Below are 19,011 nucleotides of genomic sequence, written 5' to 3' on the forward strand. Positions count from 1 at the left end.
ATACATCTACATGATTTATTACTATTCTATGATCATAACTTAATTTATCTTATTTCAATTAAAAATCTCAAAATTTATTTATCCTATGAACCCTGCACTAAAAACATTTGAAACACAAAAACACGAAACCCCTTGAGAACTAAAATGAACGAAACTGTATTCACTTCTTTCATTACCCCAACAATGCTAGGCCTACCCATAGTGACCTTAATTATTTTATTCCCCATCCCCAACTGCTTAGTAAAAAATCTACTGACTTCCATTCAACAGTGACTGTTTCAACTTGTATTGAAACAAATAATAACAATACATAATATCAAGGGATGAACCTGATCCCTCATATTAATTTCCCTTATTATTTTTATTGGCTCAACTAGCCTTCTAGGTCTTCTACCCCTACTCAACTGTCAATAAATTTAGGAATAGCTATCCTTCTGTGGGCAGGAGCAGTAATTACTGGCTTTCACTTTAAAACTAAGGCTTCCTTAGCCCACTTCCTACCACAAGGCACACCTGTCCCACTTATCCCTATATTAGTAATCACTGAAACTATTCGTCTTTTTATTCAACCAATAGCGCTAGCTGTACAGTTAACAGCCAACATTACAGCCGGCCACTTACATTACAGCACACCCAGCGCAGCTCTTGAAAATCCAGCCATGTTTTCTTTCTACCCCAACTCTGGAGGGCCTTCTGCTCCTAGTCTGGCTCCTCTTCCTCATCCTATAATCCTTCTTCAAATGGCCACCAGCTGATTCACCAAGTGTACTCAAGTCTGACATCTGGGCTCCCAGGTCAGCATCCCTTCTCCTTGTACCACGCTGGGGTTCACCTTTCCACAAAGTCATCCTGAAGACTGGGATCCTGTCTTGCTCCTCCACCCCTGACTCCATCTCAGCTCTAGTCTCTGACACATACACACACACACACACACACACACACGCACACACACACGGCCACCTAGCTCCACCCCAATTCCTAAATTTTGCCTGACATTCAAATTGCCCAATTAGCTGCTTTACCATTGTGAGTCTGTCTGAACTCTGGGTCAGCCAGGCCCACCTGGACTTTCTGGCTGCATCCTATTATAACCCACATGCTGCCAGCTGCCCAGCTGCCAGCAGAACTTGTGATCTGAGCTGTCTTCCCAGCCTGGTCCTCACTGGGTTCTCACCACATGATGTTCACACCTCCATTAGGCCACAGGCAGTCCCCTCTGGCAGAGGACATTTGTGATTTGATTTTAGAGGCACTCCTTCCCCATTATGAGTCCATGAAGTTCAGGTGAAATGGACCCCTCATTTTCTACCCCCACCCCCACCCTCATACAAAGTATTTTAGGGACAGAGCATCAGACCCAGGCTGAGCCTTCAAAGCATCTCATTCCTCTGCCCTAGAGATTGATTCAGAGATGGTCACACAACCCCAGTCAGACAAATCAGAGCTAACAAGACTCACTTATAAGACTAATCTAAGCTATAAAGAAAGCAGATGCATCTAGCAAGACTTCTCCTGGAGTGGAAGAGAATGTTTCTCTACTAGGACATAGGCTTGTCCTAACAGGCCCAAAGCACTTCCTTGACTCAATTACGATCATTAGGCTATTTTTCCTGGAACTCACCCCCAAATAGGAGAGAACATCTAGGGCCTGTGCAGAACAAATCTACAGGGCATAGACTTATCTTTCCGGGGACTCTGCTCCTGCTTCTTCAATGCCAGTCCTGGGAAAAGCTTGAGACATCAACTAACTGATGGCTCTAATGTTAATCTTGCCCGTGGGACAGGTAATTGCACTTTTGTTCCTCAGCTCCTTCTATACTCTGCTCTGCTGGGACTGGCCGTGCAAACCCCAGCCTTTGTTTTGCTAATTGCTTTGCCTGCTGACTTCCTGTAAAGTTTTGACCGTATAGGGGACACTAGGGGGAGACTGGGAGGCAGGAAGAGGTGAGAAGGGACTTGCTCTTCTCTGTTTGCTGGTATTTCCTGTCAGCATGGCCTTGTCAGCATGGCCAGAAATTTATTCTGGATAAGAAGTTTCCCACTTCCTTTGGCAACCTCAGCACCAGCCTCATTGAACCCCCTTATTGGCATCAGCATGAGCTGACAATGACCTCATCAAGGGTCTGAGCTCTGGCTTCACAGAAGCTCCAAGATTCTAGGTTCTAAGAGTCTGAACCTTCCCTTTGTTCCCCCAGCTTAGAGGTTGCAACTGCTTTCTGTAGTTATTACTCTGTGTCTCCTTGGTGTAAACTTTTTGCTTTTTCCAGCTTCCAACACCTGCTTGACCAATTCCCCATGTTAAATTCTTTCAGCTGAAGTACCTAGAGTACTTTCCGTTTTCTTTATTGGACCTTGACCAATTCATCTGTTAGAACAGTGGTCAGGAAACTTTTTTTTATGAAGTGTGAATTGGTAGATATGTCAAGTACCAGAGTACCAGAGGTCATATGGTCTCTCTGGTGTGACTACTGAACTCTTTTATCATAGATCCTAAATGAATGAGCATAGTTATATTTCAATAAAACTTTCTATAGGAAAACAGTTGCTAGGCCATGGTTTCCTGGCTCATGTATTAAACCAAGATTTCAAAGGAGTCATAGTAGGTTAAAGCAGTAAACCAACCCATGCACAACCTAAGCCTAGTGATTAGTAGGGAGTGATTAGACCTAGCCTCTAACTTTGGGAAAGTTGCAGTCCTATCTTGAATTTTGGGGTCTTCCTTTATAAGACGGATGGTTGAGCCATTACTAGATAATTCTTATGATTTCTTCCAGCTCTAAGAGCTCTGTGGTTCCGTTATTATCTCCAAAACACTAAATCTGTAAAGCAACTTCTCAAGTCAATTTCCCCAGCAAGCAAACTGAGGTAGAGATTACTGTGCAGGAAGTTTAGGAGAGAGTTCTCTTAGGATCAACACCTACAAGTGGTAAAGGAAAGAAAGAAAGCAGGACTGGGAAGAGGGAGAAGTTGGACTGAGATGTTGTCTCCACAGAGGACTCAGTTTACTGGAGGGGAGCTTTGAAGCTAGGATGGCCCTTGATGTTATTCCAAGTTGGAGTGACAGGGATGAACTTGTATACCCTACGTTGACTAGTAGTCATATGCAGGCTGCCCCAAGAAAGGGGCATGACCTTGAGTCAGGCAACTATATTAGGGTAAGGCCACTTCTGAAGAGGACCGAGAGCTGAAGGCACTCCTCGCATCTGAGGGAGTGTATTAGTCTGTTCTCACACTGCTATAAAGAACTGCTTGAGACAGGGTAATTTAGAAAGGAAAATGTTTAATTGACCCAGAGTTCCAAATGGCTGGGGAGGCCTCAGGAAACTTACAATCATGGCAGAAGGTGAAGGGGAAGCAAGGCACCTTCTTCACAAGGTGGCAGGAGGGAGAATGAATGCAAGAGGAATTACCAAACACTTATAAAACCATCAGATCTTGTGAGAATTCACTCACTATCATGAAAACAGCATGAGGGAAACCATCACCCCCCATGCAATTACCTCTACATGTTCTCTCCTTTCATATGTAGGGATTATGGAGATTTGGGGGATTACAATTCAAGATGAGATTTTGTGTGGGGACACAGCAAAACCATATCAAGAAGTAAGTCCTTCATTACCAAATGAAGGGTGGAACATCACAGCATCCACTACATTCCTCCCTCTTGTGCACTCAAATCTTGGATCCAAGTCTTTATATAATTTCAGAGTGCAATTTCTCTACAATTCTGGAAGGCTTTCTTTCCGGGGGAAAAACTTGGAAAATGAAGACACCACCTAGAAGAAAACAATACTCCCTGCTGTGTTTGGTCTCAGACCCCAACCAACACACATAATCTCTCTCTCTTTTTCTATCCATTCTAGATTTCCTTGACCCATGGATAGCATCTTTGCTGGTCATAGTGGCTTATCTGATGGCATGACCCAAATCCTCATCCCTGGGAAGTCTGAGCTGTCATCACTATGCTATACTCACCTGTGGCCATTGCACTAGTTTATTTACCACCAAAATTGGGCAAGGGAGTTCTATGATGCTCCCAGGTGGGTCATCTGGGTAGCAAACCTAGTACTACTCCCTGTCTACACTGTGTAGCAGCAGTCCTACACCATTCTGGGGATCAAGATCAATTACTTATGCCAAGATAGTGACTCAACTTCTTGCTTCAGAGAGCTTGACCTACTAATATTACAGCCTTAACTTGTAGTTCAGTGGACATCTGCCTCTGGCTTTATCTTTTGGTAGAGCATTGCCCCTTTGGAATCATAGGCATGCCCAGAGTGGTGGAGACATGCAGCCAAATTCCCCAAGAAGGTCATTAAGACTCAGTGATGGAAAGTGGAGCTACTCCGACTTCCAAACTTTTGATTGCTGGACTTAGGTGTTCTACTCTACTGAGTACACAATGCCATATAAAGTGTGTTGATTTAGAGTCTATAAAGTATTCTGGAAGATCCTTTCTGACTCAGTGGTACCTTCAATCATTCCAAGGCTCTGTCAGGCCAGCAATTTCTTAACAGTGCCATATGTGAAATGACCAGTAGATCCCATGATCCTGTGTCTACTTCCTTACCTCCTGTACTGTGAAATGGGCCCCTTGATCCCACACAACGCAGTGTGAGTATTCTAAGACAGAAGATTCATGTTGGAGATGGGATGCCTAGGAAGGCCTCTGCAAAAGTGGAGACAGCTTTTTCCCTAAGACACAGCATTGAAGCCAACTTCATATTTTAATATTTCAGGACCATCGCCTCCTGTCTTCAATTTTTCCTCTTATCTGCTCTTTCCATACTCTAATACCCTTGTGGTATCCCCTAGGGCATAAAGAATGGACCATTAAGGACTGACTAAAAAACAAATTCAAGGATGAATTTGATATAGTCTCCCTGCCTTGCACTTTAGGTTCTCACCCCCAACCCCACGTATGTAGTAGTCTACATCTCATACATTTGCAGAGCCCTCTACTGCTTTTAGAACACGTATTCAGCAACACATTTGTAATGCCAAGGCTTTCTTAAACCTATATGAAATATTCAACTCTCTTTCAAGCTCGTTTGTACATGAAAACTTGCTCCAGGTAGAATTAAGGGATCCTTCCCTTGGCCTTTGGGACAGCATAGCCCCCTGGTTGTCCTCCTCCCTTTCTGTCCACTCCCTCTTAGTCTCCTTACCCAGCTCCTACTCCTGCATTCTGCCTTTAGAGGGTGGAATACCTGAGACTCATTCCTAGGCCCTTCTTGTTTCACTCCATGCTCTTTGCATAAGCCATCTCATCTACACCCAAACACTGACTATACCCAAATGGCTCACAAATGTACATCCTCAGCCCAGACCTCCACCAAGAACTGTGTAGCCAACAGTCCACTCAAAATCTCCACTTGAATGTCTCAAAGGAGCCAAACATGTGTCTTCCAGAGACCTCCATCTCACTGAAAGGCACTGATCTGCAGTGAGCAGGTCCACGCAAACCTACCCCCAAAGGCTGAGGAAGCTGAGGGACCAAAGAAAGAAGCTGACAGATCTAGTTTCTCAGAAACATTTAATGGGTACTTATGAACAGAAGCCCATCTTGGCCAGCCATGAGATGAGATGGTAGATCCCTGCACTGTTATCCCAGACCAGGGTTTATATACCACACGGAATTTGCCTAAGGGCAGAATTTATGGAGAGTGTCTGTTTATCATAATATCAAGGCTGTTTTGACCTAAGGGCAGGATTTACAGTAAGTATGTGAAAGTAGAAATCTTAGAGGCATTCCCAGAACTGGGATTAATCAGAAATCAGCATGGTGGATTAGCATCCAAGATGAAGTTGCCTTAGCCTCCACAGGTGCCATTTGTACTATTCCCTCCCTAATGCCTCGTATTCTATCACCAGACCTGCCCACTCTCCCTCTTGCACATAAATCCACCCACTTCACTCCATTCCCATTGTCCTTACCCTGGTCAGGCCCCATCCTCTCTCACCTGGGTAGCTACGCCTTTTGGCTTCCCCTCTGTTCATGCCAACCTGCTCTTCACATACACACTGGTCTCTTCATAAATGTTTATTATGAACATGTCATCCCCAGCTCAAAACCACATCATGTTCCTGTTTCTCTCAGAGTAAATACTCACAAAACTCTGCAGGACCCAGTGCTACCAGCGTATCCAGCTTCATCGTGAACCTCTCTCTCTTGTTCTCCATACTCCCTACACAAAGCCGTTTTAGTTTACCAAATGTGCCGTGATCCTTCCTGCTTCAGCTATTTATGTAGGTTAATCCCCTTTCTAGAGCACCTTTCCTGACCCCTGCATCCTCCTACTGTAAGGTCTCATTGCACCCTAAAGCTTTTCACTCATAGCTGTCATCAGAGTGTCATCATCTACGTGTATGATTGCTTTGTTAATGTCTGACTCCACAAGCAGACTAATTGTTGCCCTGTAAGGGACTATGGATGTTTTGCTCATTCCTATCAGTGACCCAGTAGCCAGCACATGGTAACCCTCAATAAAGCATTGCCCTTCCCATGAGCTAAGCATCATTCTAAGTGTTATTCATGTATTAGCTCATTTAATCCTAGAACAACCCTAGGAATTAGTACTATTATTTTCTCCATGTTATTAATAAAGGAAGTGAGGCCAGAGAAATTAAGTAATTTGTCCAACATCACAAGAGAATAAGATTCATACGTAGCCTGGATTCAAACCCACCTGCCTGATTGGAGATGGTGCTGTTGATCACTCCTTATGCTGCCTCTTCACTTAACAGAGAAACAGTCTCCAGTTCCATGGAGCTGGAGTTAAGATCAAGAGCCCCAGTAGTACTCTTCCTGCCAGACTTCGTTCCTACAGCTTTGCCTGTAGTAACTCTATCAAAAGTTTATAATCTACTCATCTATGGCCTGGCCTCAACTCTGACTTCATATCAAAGTCACTGGGGGCATTTCTTACATTTTCAGACTTCTGGGTTACAAGAGGGCCTACTCTGGGCTTGCAGGCACACAAGGTTTCTATAATTCTTGGGGATTAAGTCATGGGAGAAGACAGGCCCTCTTGTGCAGGCTGTACAGCTGCTGCAGGCCAGAGAATAGGAGGTCCTTACAGAGAGGATTCAATTTCATCCGAAGAGGATTCTCAGTGTTTATCTGCTAGGAAAGACATGGTCATAAATAGCCCAAATCCCTGCTTTTCTAATTCAAACCACTTCCCCTGGGTCTAATCTCTAAGAGGAACAGCTGGCCACCACACTGTCATAATGATCCTTCATAAACATTTATGGGACAGAGGTAAGGTGTGCCTAATTGACTTGGGCCATCTTGGTGTCTGGGCAATTGTATTGACAGGAATTTGATTTGTAGTTTCCTGTGCAGACTTGAAGCTCTGCAAAAAAGTGCTGCCTTCTGCACTAGCATCTGCAAAGTGTACCCCACCCACCAAATAAGGTCGCATGCCAGGGAGCCTCCAAGCCTGCTCTGGTTTCTGGTGGAAAAGAGTGACTGAGCCACGGGCACACACCACCAGCTGGCCTCATTCATAAGGCCTGCACCTCCTTCTTTAGTAGTTGTTCAGCAAGGTGCCTACATTGGGTTGGCTTTCCAACAAGCTCACAAGTGGGACCCACAGTGTAACACAGAGCCAGGCTTGACTTGAGGTCAGAAGACCTATTCTTATTCCCACTCCATGATATTATACAAACGAGTGCCCCTGGGTGAGTCACATCACCCCTCTGAAGCCTCAGTTTCCTCATCTGCAAAATGGGAGGCTGATCTCTCATGATGCTACCTCACTGATTTGATAAGAAACAAAAGGGTGAGAAAATGCCACCCAAATATAAACCTACGTCATAACCACGGATGATACTCTCAGAGTGGTCGCTTAAGTTTGCAGGCTCTGAAGTGGGCTGCGTGACAGTGGGCAGTACAGGAACAGCCACATAGTAAAACTTCTAGTTACACTTATTTTTATTTCCTGAGCATACATTTCTTAGGGATATATATATATATATATATTTTTTTTTTTTTTTTTTTTTTGAAATGGAGTCTGGCTTTGTTGCCCAGACTGGAGTGCAGTGGTGTGATCTTGGCTCACTGCAACCTCCGCCTCCCAGGTCCAAGCAATCCTCCTGCCCCAGCCTCCCAAGTAGCTGCCTCAGCCTCCTAAGTAGCTGGGATTACAAGCATGCACCACCATGCCCAGCCAATTTTTTAATTTTTAGTAGAGACGAGGTTTCACCACATTGGTCAGGCTGGTCTTGAATTCCTGACCTCAAGTGATCCACCTGCCTCGGCCTCCCAAAGTGCTGGGATTACAGGAGTGAGTCACCGTGCCTGGCCTCTTAGGGGTATATTTTATAATATGCATATCATATTTGTTCATACATGATTGAACACACTACCTGCTGTTGCTGATCACTTTACACAAATTAGGTCATTTAAGGCCTAGAGGTAGGTACCTATTAAACTGACCCCTTTTATAGGTGAAAAAATGAAGGTGCCTCAGAGAGCCTGAGCCAACAGACCAAGGTTATGCAGCTACTAGGTGGAGAAGTCCAAATTGGGACCCAGGCTGTCTGGGTCAAAACCCCATCCTCTTCTCCACTACTTTATATTTCCTGGCACAGAAGTACATCTGTAATTTATAAATAAATCAAACTTTGCATATGTTTTATATTGTACATTAAATATAGTAAGAATCATGAATAGTTAACATATTTTGAAGAGTGTGCCCAAAATAGTGTTCTGATAGGGCTACATAATCAAAAAAGTTGGGACCACTTGCTTTAAAGTTTAAAGAAGGAGGAACATGAGGCTTATTGTACCCACAGCAGGGCTGAGACTGGAGTGGGGCAGATGGGGTGCACAGGGCACAAAATGTAATAATTCTCACTAAAATTTTTACCTCACTCTCTATGTCATGCAAGGCTGGCCCTGCCCCTTCAGCACTGGCAGAGAGTAAGGGGAGGTGAGGACACCACAGGGAGAGAAAGGAAAAGTCTCTATTATTTATTGCTCCCAAACCCTTTAATTTCTTGCCCCCCGCAAAGCCCCTACTGGGACTAGCCCACCTCTGAAGAGCTCCAAAGGGTGACAGAGTATAAGTCTGGAGTGTGGGCAGTGGGTAGGGGGGCAGCAGGATGACGAAAGGAAGATTCTCTGCCAGCTAGCTGGAGTGGACACAATGGAAGCTGAGTTTCAGTCGTGGCTCTGTGACCTTGAGCCTCAGTGTGCTCTGGTAGAAAATGGAAATTTAAAAATCCCTTTCTGGCCAGGCGCAGTGGCCTGTAATCCCAGCACTTTGGGAGGCCAAGGTGGGTGGCTCACTTGAGGTCAGGAGTTCAGGACCAGCCTGGCCAACATAGCAAAATCCCATCTCTACTAAAAAGAAGAAAAAAAAATTAGCCTGATGTGGTAGTGCATGCCTGTAATTCCAGCTACTTGGGAGGTTGAGGCACGAGAATCGCTTGAACCCGGGAGGCAGAGGTTGCAGTGAACCAAGATCACACCACTGCACTCCAGCCTAGGAGATGAAGTGAAACTGTCTCAAAAATAAAAAATAAAAATCCCTTTCTGAGTCAAAAAAATAACAGATACTGGCAAGGTCACAGAGAAAAGAACGCTCACACACTGCTGGTAGCAATGTAAATTAGTTCCACTGCTGTGGAAAGCAGTCTGGAGAGTTCTCAAAGAACTTACAACAGAACTACCATTTGACCCAGCAGTCCCATTACGGGGTGTGTACCCAAAGCAATACAAGTCATTCTACCATAAAGGCACACACATATGTTCATCGCAGCACTATTCACAATAGCGAAGACATGGAATCAACCTAAGTGCCCCTCAACGGTGGACTAGATAAAGAAAATGTGGTACATATACATCATGGAATACTACACAGCTATAAAAAATGACATCATGCCTTTTGCAGGAACATGGATGGAGCTGGAGGCCATTGTCCTAAGCAAATTAATGTAGGAACAGAAAACCAAATACTGCATGTCCTTACTTTTAAGTGGGAGCTAAACATTGAGTACACATGGACACAAGGAAGGGAACAATAGGCACTGGGCCTTATTTGAGGGTGGAGGGTGGGGAGAGGATGAAGACTGAAAAACTACCTCTTAGGTATTACGCTGATTACCTGGGTGACAAAGTTATCTGTACACCAAGCACCTGAGACACACAATTTACCCATGTAACAAACCTGCACATGTACCGCTTGAGCCTAAAATAAAACTTGGAAAGAAAAACTAAATACACAAAATAAACAATAAAAATATCTTTCTGTCTCCCTTGCAGATTATGTGAGTGTGTGAGAGGGTGATGCACCACCTTCAAAATTCTGCATGAACATGAGTTAACTAAGTACTGCATGGAAAACGGCACTGCCTCGCATTCTATTGCCTTTCCACCGCGTTAATCTAGAAATAATTCTGGACTCTCCTCACCTACCACCCCTGTCCCCTTCCTGCCTTCCCAACCTGATAACTGGAGCTGGAGGTGTGGGTGAGTATCTCATCCATGGTGACCTAAAGAACTGAGGTGGATAGATTCCTCCCACTCTGACCCCAAACCAGCAATTCAGAAACCCTTTGGTTCTTACTGCTGCTGCCTAAAGAGAATCACCATGGGCGTCGGAGGAGGCACCAGGGTTGGGGAAAAGAGGACCGGCCAGGCAGAGAGCTCATCTGCCATCTCAAGCCTGACTTCTACAGAGGAATTCCCAAAGGAGAATGTCCCCTGCCCTAGGCCGGTGGATATGGGGAATGTAAGTACTGCATTTAGTGAAATCAATTCACACACAGAAAGTAAAAACAATATGTGTATGGCTGAGGGAGGCTGCCCCTATTTAGGGAACGAGAAGAGCATCCAAGTTCGCACAGACGGGGGGTGGGGCACACTTTCGGTTTTTCCAGAAACAGGCTTGGAGGAGAAAGGAGCTCAGTAGCCACACACCCGCAAACCAGCTCCCAGCTCCATCCCAGCACCTGAAGACAGGAAGTTCTGAAAGCCTGCTGTCAGCAAGCATGCCTGACCTGTTGCTGAGTGTCACAATGGCCCAAGAGTTGCTCTGCACCAAGAGTTAAAAGATGGAGGCGGCAGAGGATGGCTGAACTCCCAGTGCCAAACCTATCTTTCCCCACTACCATCATTGCCCCCAGCCCTTCAATTGCTGGTGAAAGGCCAATTGGCCAGAAACTCAGACCCAAGGAAATTGTGTGTGTGTGTGTGTGTGTGTGTGTGTGTGTTATTTGGGGAAGGGGAGTGACACTCTCTCTGGGTTTCCTCCATTCACAGCAGAAGGCCCATTGACGTCTAAAATTTCCAAATTCTGCAAAGTTGAAGAGGAATTTACCGAGTATTTCCCTCACAGATCTCTCCTTTAACAGAGGAGAAACAGGCCCAGAGGAAAGGTATGCTTACAGTGACACAGGAGTAGCCGCAGAGCCAGGCCGCCTCCCCCACCCCACCCCCAATCCTCACGCACGTCTACTGCTCTTCCCATCAAGTTTTGTCACCGAGGCTCGCATCTGGAAACTTGCATGCAACCTGCTAAGGAGACAAGCAGGCTGGAGAAGCTGCCAAGCAGAATCCTCCCGGTGTACCCGCCCGCCCCTAGTGCGCCTCAGGTGGACGCCAACTCCTGGGAATCCCAGGAGGACGGGAGAGTCTTCACCATCCGAGAGTTCAAGAGCCCAGGGGTCAGGCGATGCCCAGCGAGCACCCCCAGACTTTCCAACCCTCTCCGCTCCCTCCAGGGGCCCCTGTCCCAGCCGCCTTTTGGCAAGCCGCGCTCTTCCTCCGCTGCCCTGCGCTCTCCTGGCTGCCAGCACTGTGCGGTGGCGCACCGCGCCAAAGGGCAAGAGCTCCAAACTGGAGCCGCCTGGAGGTGGCCTCCCCTCCCCCGCCGGGTTCCGTTGTTTATTTCTTCCTGGGGAGGGAAAATCACACAGCCTATTCGTTTCCCCAGCCGGGATGGGCGCAGAGCCGGACATATGGGCATCTCGCGCTCCGCATCTGTGTCATCAGTCGCGTTTTCTGTGGATGCCTGCATGTTTGTACGTGTGTGTGTATTTGGGGCCAGGCGCTGGGAACAAATGTGCATTTGTTAAATTTGACAATAAAGTCCTACAGCGAAGCTGCTAAGATTGGGGCGGTAGGTGGGGGTGGAACACGGGGGGTGGGGGGTGGGGGAGAGCTAAACTCTCAAAAGGCGAGGCCAAAGCGCCTGGCCCAGGTATTATGTTGGGAGAAGGTGAGGAGAGCAGCTGCTCCTTCTCGCGGGGTGTGTATGGGAGCGAGGGTGCATGTGTCCCTGTGAAGAGTACACAACGATCTGCTCAACATATGTCGCCACAAATCACAGTGTCTCTCCCTCCTCCCACCCCCCGCTCCCTGCGCGGCTCCTGACCGAGCGCAGAGCAGAGAGGGGCGCTGAGAAGAGGAGCCGCTTCGACAGGTGTCTTGGTGCGCAATGCACCTTTTCACGCATTGACGGTCTCCGCCGCCGGCGAGGATAATGTGGACACTTTGTTTCCAGGCGCCGCGCGCGAGCTGCGGACGCCTAGGGGAGGCGGCCCTGAGCAGGGAGGGGGGATCTGGAAATAAAGACCTCCGGCTCTCCTGAGCACCCGGGCCCTCTCTTCCTTTTGTTCGAAGACTCCCTGGGCCGGAGCTCCCTCGTGCGCCCTGGGGGGTGGCATATGGCGCCCTGTCACCTACCCAAGGAAAAGAACCGGCCACCCTTTCAAGAGCGCACGAGGTCCCTGAGCCTGGGGAGGGGGAGTCTCTGAGGGAACGGCTTCTCTCCGAAAGAGGGTGAGGAGCCCGTCTTATCTCTCCCCACCCTGCCTCCACCATCCCCTCAGCTGGCGCAGCAGCCGTTGGGTGGGGAGCTGCGCGCTGGGCAGCACCAGCCTGCGGAAGCGCTCCAGCTCCTGGCAGATGAAATATGGGTCTGGTGAGCCCCTGGAGACCATATGCTTTCAATAAAAGAAGACAAATAGGACCGAGATAGGCCTTGCAGCCAACCTGTTATAAATGAGTGGCAATTGGGCCAATGTACACGGGGGCAGGGCTCCCGCGGGGAGGCCTGCTTGGTGCCAAATCCATGTGTCAGCTTCTGGGACAGGTGTGTCCAGGGGCCAGGGGCCAGGTCTCCCCCCTCCGGGTTTATCACGGCAAAGGTAATATTGTGCTAACTATGAGTAAACAGTCATTGTGAAAATGAGGGAGAGTTTATCAGGGCGAACTAGTTGGGGGGTGGCTTAACAATAAAGTTGTTCGCCTTAGGAGCAGGTGACGGCTGGCTGCACGGAGTCCCGCGGTAGATGTTTTCCAAAGCACTCCACTTTACAATCTCTTGTAATTATTTATTAAACGAAATCTATTTATTATTATTTTAGCAAACACTGGAGACAGGTGGGGCTTTCTTTTCGTCGTCTCCTTTTGTTTGAAGGGCTGTTTGAAGTGGCCAGTCTCGGCCCGGGCAGCTCGCTCGCCAGATTTTTGTCTTCCCCTCTTTCACTGCTGAGCTGAAGGCGAGAGAAAGAATCCCCCTCCTCTGGCAAGCCATTAGCTATTCAGCTTCCCATGGCCCCCCTCCCTCCCTGCACAATTCTCAAAGAGCCCCCAGGCAATGCTAAAACTACCCCCGCAGACAAGAAGGCAGGAAGGCTGGCCGCTGCCTTCCGTCTTTTCCAATATGCCCGCGGTCTCCAGGCGTCTGGCTACCGCCTCTCCCCGGGACCCCTCAGCCTCCAGGCAAACTTAGGTCTCAGGAGGTGTAGGGGTGCGGGAGTCCTGGAGGTCTTAGGGGCGGTGGATGACCAGGAGCTGCAGGAACAGACTCTGCTGTCTGCGGGAAGAGCCATTTCACAAACACTGCCGGTGCGCACGGAGTCATTACCGCCTGCGCCTCCGTAGCCAAAGGCACAGGAATTAACTTTGGAGAGGGGTCTATGCGTCCCCTGCAGCTGAGACAGAGGGCATGGATCCTCAATCTCTAATCGCCTAAGACTCCTTGACCTCCGGCCCTGGCCTCCTGGCTGGAAGAGGACTGCGGGAAGTCCTTGCATCCCTCAAGAAGGCGGCTGCCCCCAGCCACCGCGCGCTCCTCGCCCTGGCTGCTTTTTGCGCAAAGCAGGAGTGATGGAGAACTGCAAGCCCTGGAGGGCCCTGAGCCGGAGGGGTTTGTGGGAGGCTGGATAAGAATTCTAAGCAGGTCCCAGAATTCTCTACCTATCAAGAAAGCTTGAAAGAATCCCCAGAGTCTTTCCTGGCATGGGAAGCTCACCCTGCGAACCTTGTCAGTATCCATTAGCCGCTCCAGTCAGGCCCCAGCCAGAGTGAGACCTACCCCTATCTGAGGTCCACTCACCCCCATCTGAGGTCCACCGCCAGATGAGAGTCATCCACAGGCTTCTGGGAAACCAGAGCAGTGCTTGGATCCCTCGTGGCCAGGGTTCCCTCCATGGAGCTTAGCCAGGTCAGGAGGCCCTAGAGAAGCATGGTTTGGATTTTCTTTCCCAGACCAAAAAAGCTCCAAGTTGGTTCTCTCCCAGTTTCTAACTTGCAGTTAAATAAATCAGGCAAGGCTGGGGTATGAGGCAGACAAGTGTGAAGAAGGAGAAGGAGGAAGAGAAGAAGGAGAAAGAAGAAGGAGGAGAAGAAGAAGAAGAAGAAGAAGAGGAAGAAGGGGAGGAGGAGGAGGAGGAGGAGGAGGAGGAGGAAGCAGCAGCAGCTTGAATGGACAGTGGCTCCCCTTGCCTAGAAAATGGGACCATTACTTCTTTTCTAATCTGACCCCCAGACTCAGGACTTCCTCTATTGTCTGCATTTTGGGGTCTCTTGTTTTGCCTTGAAAAAAAAATGTTTTCTCCCAAATCAAGGAGCAGTAGCTGGTACAAGGGGAAATCTAGGGCTAAGAGTCTAAAGATATGACTTCTATGTGGTTCTGATAGAACTTGCTGTGTGACCTTGAGAGAGTCACTCTCCCTCTCTGGGCCTTGACTTTTTCATCTTTAAAGAAGGCCTGAAATTCCCATTCTTATGAGAAGAAGACAAGCTCCTAGTGAGTGGTGACCTAAGGGAGGAGCTGCAGCAAAATGCTAACCTGACAGTCCCAGATGGTCCCTTTATTGGTTCTGACTCTGGTCTCAGGCTTCATTTCCCCACAGCAAGGGAAGGAGCCTGCTCACAGAGCACCAGCTAAGATCAGCAGGACCGCACCACACCCCCGCCCAGTCCTAGAGCCCCCCTCTCGCTGGTTCCTGAGCATACCACCCTCTTCCTTGGAGGAAAATTTGCCCCCAAGCAGCCTAGGCGGTAAGAGGCTATCACTAGGGCAGACTCACAGACCTACCTCATCCCCTCACCCCACCCTACAGTCTCGAAGTCGGGTCCTGTCCCCTCCTGCAGTTTCTGGGAGACTCAGGATATCTGGACCTGCTAGAAAGCGAAGCCTTCCTCGCCTAAGGAGACTTAAACCCGGATGCTTAAACCTCCCGCCTCGGCGTCTTCCTCCAGGCACGACCGGGTCAAGAGAGAGAAGCGGAAGCTGCAACCCCTCACTCTGAGTGACCGGAAGCAGAAGACCACGGGATGTCCCAGGCGGGGACAAGAGGAGGGGCTGGGGAAGAAAGGAGGGATGATGAGTTCAGAGTCCCTTTGGAAAGGTTTCCAGAGAGCGCTACCAGGGACAACCCAAGGGGCTGGGGGAGTCCCTGCCTTGTGCTCTCTGTGCGATGCCCGAGTGATGCCGAGGCAGGGGGCTGGAGCAGGTGACTGCTGGCAGCTGCTGTCTGTCTGTGATTGGACCGGAGGACTAAGGGGAGAAAAAGTGTATCAGCTTCTCCCAGTGCCTGCACGCTGTGGTAGTTCAAAAGACACAAGGGGGAGGGGCACAGCAGCTCTGCTTCCCAGCGCCTTGGGAGACTGAAGTGAAAGGAACGCTTGAGCCCAGGAGTTCGAGACCATCCTGGGCAACAAAGCAAGACCGCCCCTCGCCCCATACAAAATAAAAATAAAAATAAATTAGCCGGGCACAGTGGCGCATGCCTGTAGTCTCAGCTACTGGGAAGGCTGAAATGGGAGGATAGCTTGAGCCCAGGAGATCAAGGCTGCAGTGAGCTGTGATTGCACCACTGCATTCCAGCCTGGGTGACAGAAGGAGACCGTTTTTTGGTTTTGTTTGTTCGTTTAAAAAAAAAAAAAAGACGCAAGAGCTCACTGTGAACTCCTGGTTCCTTCCTCCCCTCCTCACACTTCCCAGAACTCTTCCTGTCACGGTTCCTGGCCAGAACGCTGGGATACTATCTACAAGCTGTAGTAGGCTTGTAGTAATGGAATGTCCGCTTGAGGGGTCCCCCCACAGCCAACCCCGGCCTCTGGAGTGGGATCTATGGGTGTGGGGTTCTAAGCGCCTCTGGGGAGTGTGAGGTAGCATCTCAGGGTGTGGCAGAGGCTCGGACACCCCCAAAAGGTCTGCGAATGGAAGGGACATAAGGAGGATCTCTCTCAGTGATGTCCCCTGTCTTCCAGTAGGAAGAGAGGCAGTGAAACACCAGGAGAGCAGGGCGTCCTTTAGTATTCCTGGACCCTTCTCCAGGCTGCTAGTCAGGACAATGAGCTCGTGGTTGTCTTTGCCACTATCTTCCTGTGCGATTTCAGACAAGCCACCTCCCTCACTGAGCCTAAATTTCTCCATGTGTAACGTGCGGGCATTATACCCTAGAGGCATCAAAGTCCCCTCCAGGACAGATGCTAAGGAAAGATAGGCTAGGAGCAAAGCGGTCTGAGGTGGCCTGACGAGAGCCACACGAGGCTCTTCTCACTGGGCGAGGCTCTTTGAGGAACCGAGAGTTGCTGGGACCCAGCCCGCCCTCGAGAGAGCAAACAGAGCGGCGCTCCCCTCCCCCGACCCCGGCCCTTTGTCCGGAATCCAGCTGTGCCCTGCGGGGGAGGAGCGGGCTCGCGTGGCGCGGCCCCAGGGCCCCGGCGCTGATTGGCCGGTGGCGCGGGCAGCAGCCGGGCAGGCACGCTCCTGGCCCGGGCGAAGCAGATAAAGCGTGCCAAGGGGCACACGACTTGCTGCTCAGGAAATCCCCGCGGTCTCACCGCCGCGCCTCGAGAGAGAGCGTGACAGAGGCCCCGGACCCCATTCTCTCTTCTTTTCTCCTTTGGGGCTGGGGCAACTCCCAGGCGGGGGCGCCTGCAGCTCAGCTGAACTTGGCCACCAGAAGCCCGCTGAGCTCCCCACGGCCCTCGCTGCTCATCGCTCTCTATTCTTTTGCGCCGGTAGAAAGGTAACATTTGGAGGCCTCCGAGGGAGGGGCAGGGGAAAGAGGGATCCTCTGACCCAGCGGGGACTGGGAGGATGGCTGTTTTTGTTTTTTCCCACCTAGCCTCGGAATCGCGGACTGCGCCCAGTGACGGACTCAAACTTACCCTTCCCTCTGACCCCGCCGTAGGATGACGCCTCAGCCCTCGGGTGCGCCCACTGTCCAAGTGACCCGTGAGACGGAGCGGTCCTTCCCCAGAGCCTCGGAAGACGAAGTGACCTGCCCCACGTCCGCCCCGCCCAGCCCCACTCGCACACGGGGGAACTGCGCGGAGGCGGAAGAGGGGGGCTGCCGAGGGGCCCCGAGGAAGCTTCGGGCACGGCGCGGCGGGCGCAGCCGGCCTAAGAGCGAGTTAGCACTGAGCAAGCAGCGACGGAGTCGGCGAAAGAAGGCCAACGACCGCGAGCGCAATCGAATGCACAACCTCAACTCGGCACTGGACGCCCTGCGCGGTGTCCTGCCCACCTTCCCAGACGACGCGAAGCTCACCAAGATCGAGACGCTGCGCTTCGCCCACAACTACATCTGGGCGCTGACTCAAACGCTGCGCATAGCGGACCACAGCTTGTACGCGCTGGAGTCGCCGGCGCCGCACTGCGGGGAGCTGGGCAGCCCAGGCGGTTCCCCCGGGGACTGGGGGTCCCTCTACTCCCCAGTCTCCCAGGCTGGCAGCCTGAGCCCCGCCGCGTCGCTGGAGGAGCGACCCGGGCTGCTGGGGGCCTCCTCTTCCGCCTGCTTGAGCCCAGGCACTCTGGCTTTCTCAGATTTTCTGTGAAAGGACCTGCCTGTCGCTGGGCTGTGGGTGCTAAGGGTAAGGGTGAGGGAGGGAGCCGGGAGCCGTAGAGGGTGGCCGACGGCGGCGGCCCTCAAAAGCACTTGTTCCTTCTGCTTCTCCCTGGCTGACCCCCGCCCGCCCAGGCCTCCACGGGGGCGGCAGGCTGGGTTCATTCCCCGGCCCTCCCAGCTGCGCCAACGCACGCAACCCTTGCTGCTGCCCGCGCGAAGTGGGCATTGCAAAGTGCGCTCATTTTAGGCCTCCTCCCTGCCACCACCCCATAATCTCATTCAAAGAATACTAGAATGGTAGCACTACCCGGCCGGAGCCGCCCACCGTCTTGGGTCGCCCTACCCTCACTCAAGTCTGTCTGCCTCTCAGTCTCTTACCACCCCTCCTCCAATGTGATTCAATCCAATGTTTCGTCTCTCAGCGCTTACTCCCCTTGCCTTTCTCCAAAGACGCTGCGGATCTGCTCTACTCCCAATCAGGTCCGGGATTTCAGGGCGCCTCACTCTGCCTTAAAGCCACGAAGGCGACCCTCTGCCTTCTCCTCGTGCACTTTTCGGAGCCATTGCCCTCCCGGGGCGGAAGACCAGGCTGTGAACTGGGAAAGCGCTAGCCCGGCCAGGGAGCACCTCCCCAGCCTCCCTGCGAACTGCGCCTGAAACGTGAGCTGCGCTGCAGGTGCCTGGAGCACCGCGCATCTTTTTTTTTTTTAAATCTGTTCGTAAATTATATGATGCCTTTTGAAATCAATTTTGGTACAGTAAATTATATGGCCCCTCCCCTGTTTTACACATTTGTATTTATTAATGAGATCTCACAGCAGGGAAAAGTCTATATTTTGTATATTAGATTATTTAGGGATTGCTGGATGAGATTTTAAGCCAATAAAAAAAAAGGACCTTCAAGAAGCC

General features: G+C 50.2%; 1 protein-coding gene across 1 annotated transcript; it reads left to right on the forward strand.

The window, feature by feature from the left end:
- Positions 1-17,067: 17,067 nt before the first annotated feature.
- On the forward strand, positions 17,068-18,791 carry NEUROG3 (neurogenin 3). The gene is made up of 2 exons (XM_004049518.5): positions 17,068-17,280; positions 17,446-18,791. The coding sequence occupies exon 2, from the start codon at positions 17,447-17,449 to the stop codon at positions 18,089-18,091; it is 645 nt and encodes a 214-aa protein (XP_004049566.3). The 5' UTR covers positions 17,068-17,280; position 17,446; the 3' UTR covers positions 18,092-18,791.
- The last annotated feature ends 220 nt before the right edge of the window (positions 18,792-19,011 follow it).

Source organism: Gorilla gorilla, chromosome 8 (assembly GCF_029281585.2).
Source record: "Gorilla gorilla gorilla isolate KB3781 chromosome 8, NHGRI_mGorGor1-v2.1_pri, whole genome shotgun sequence".
In the NCBI taxonomy this organism is placed as follows: Eukaryota; Metazoa; Chordata; class Mammalia; order Primates; family Hominidae; genus Gorilla; species Gorilla gorilla.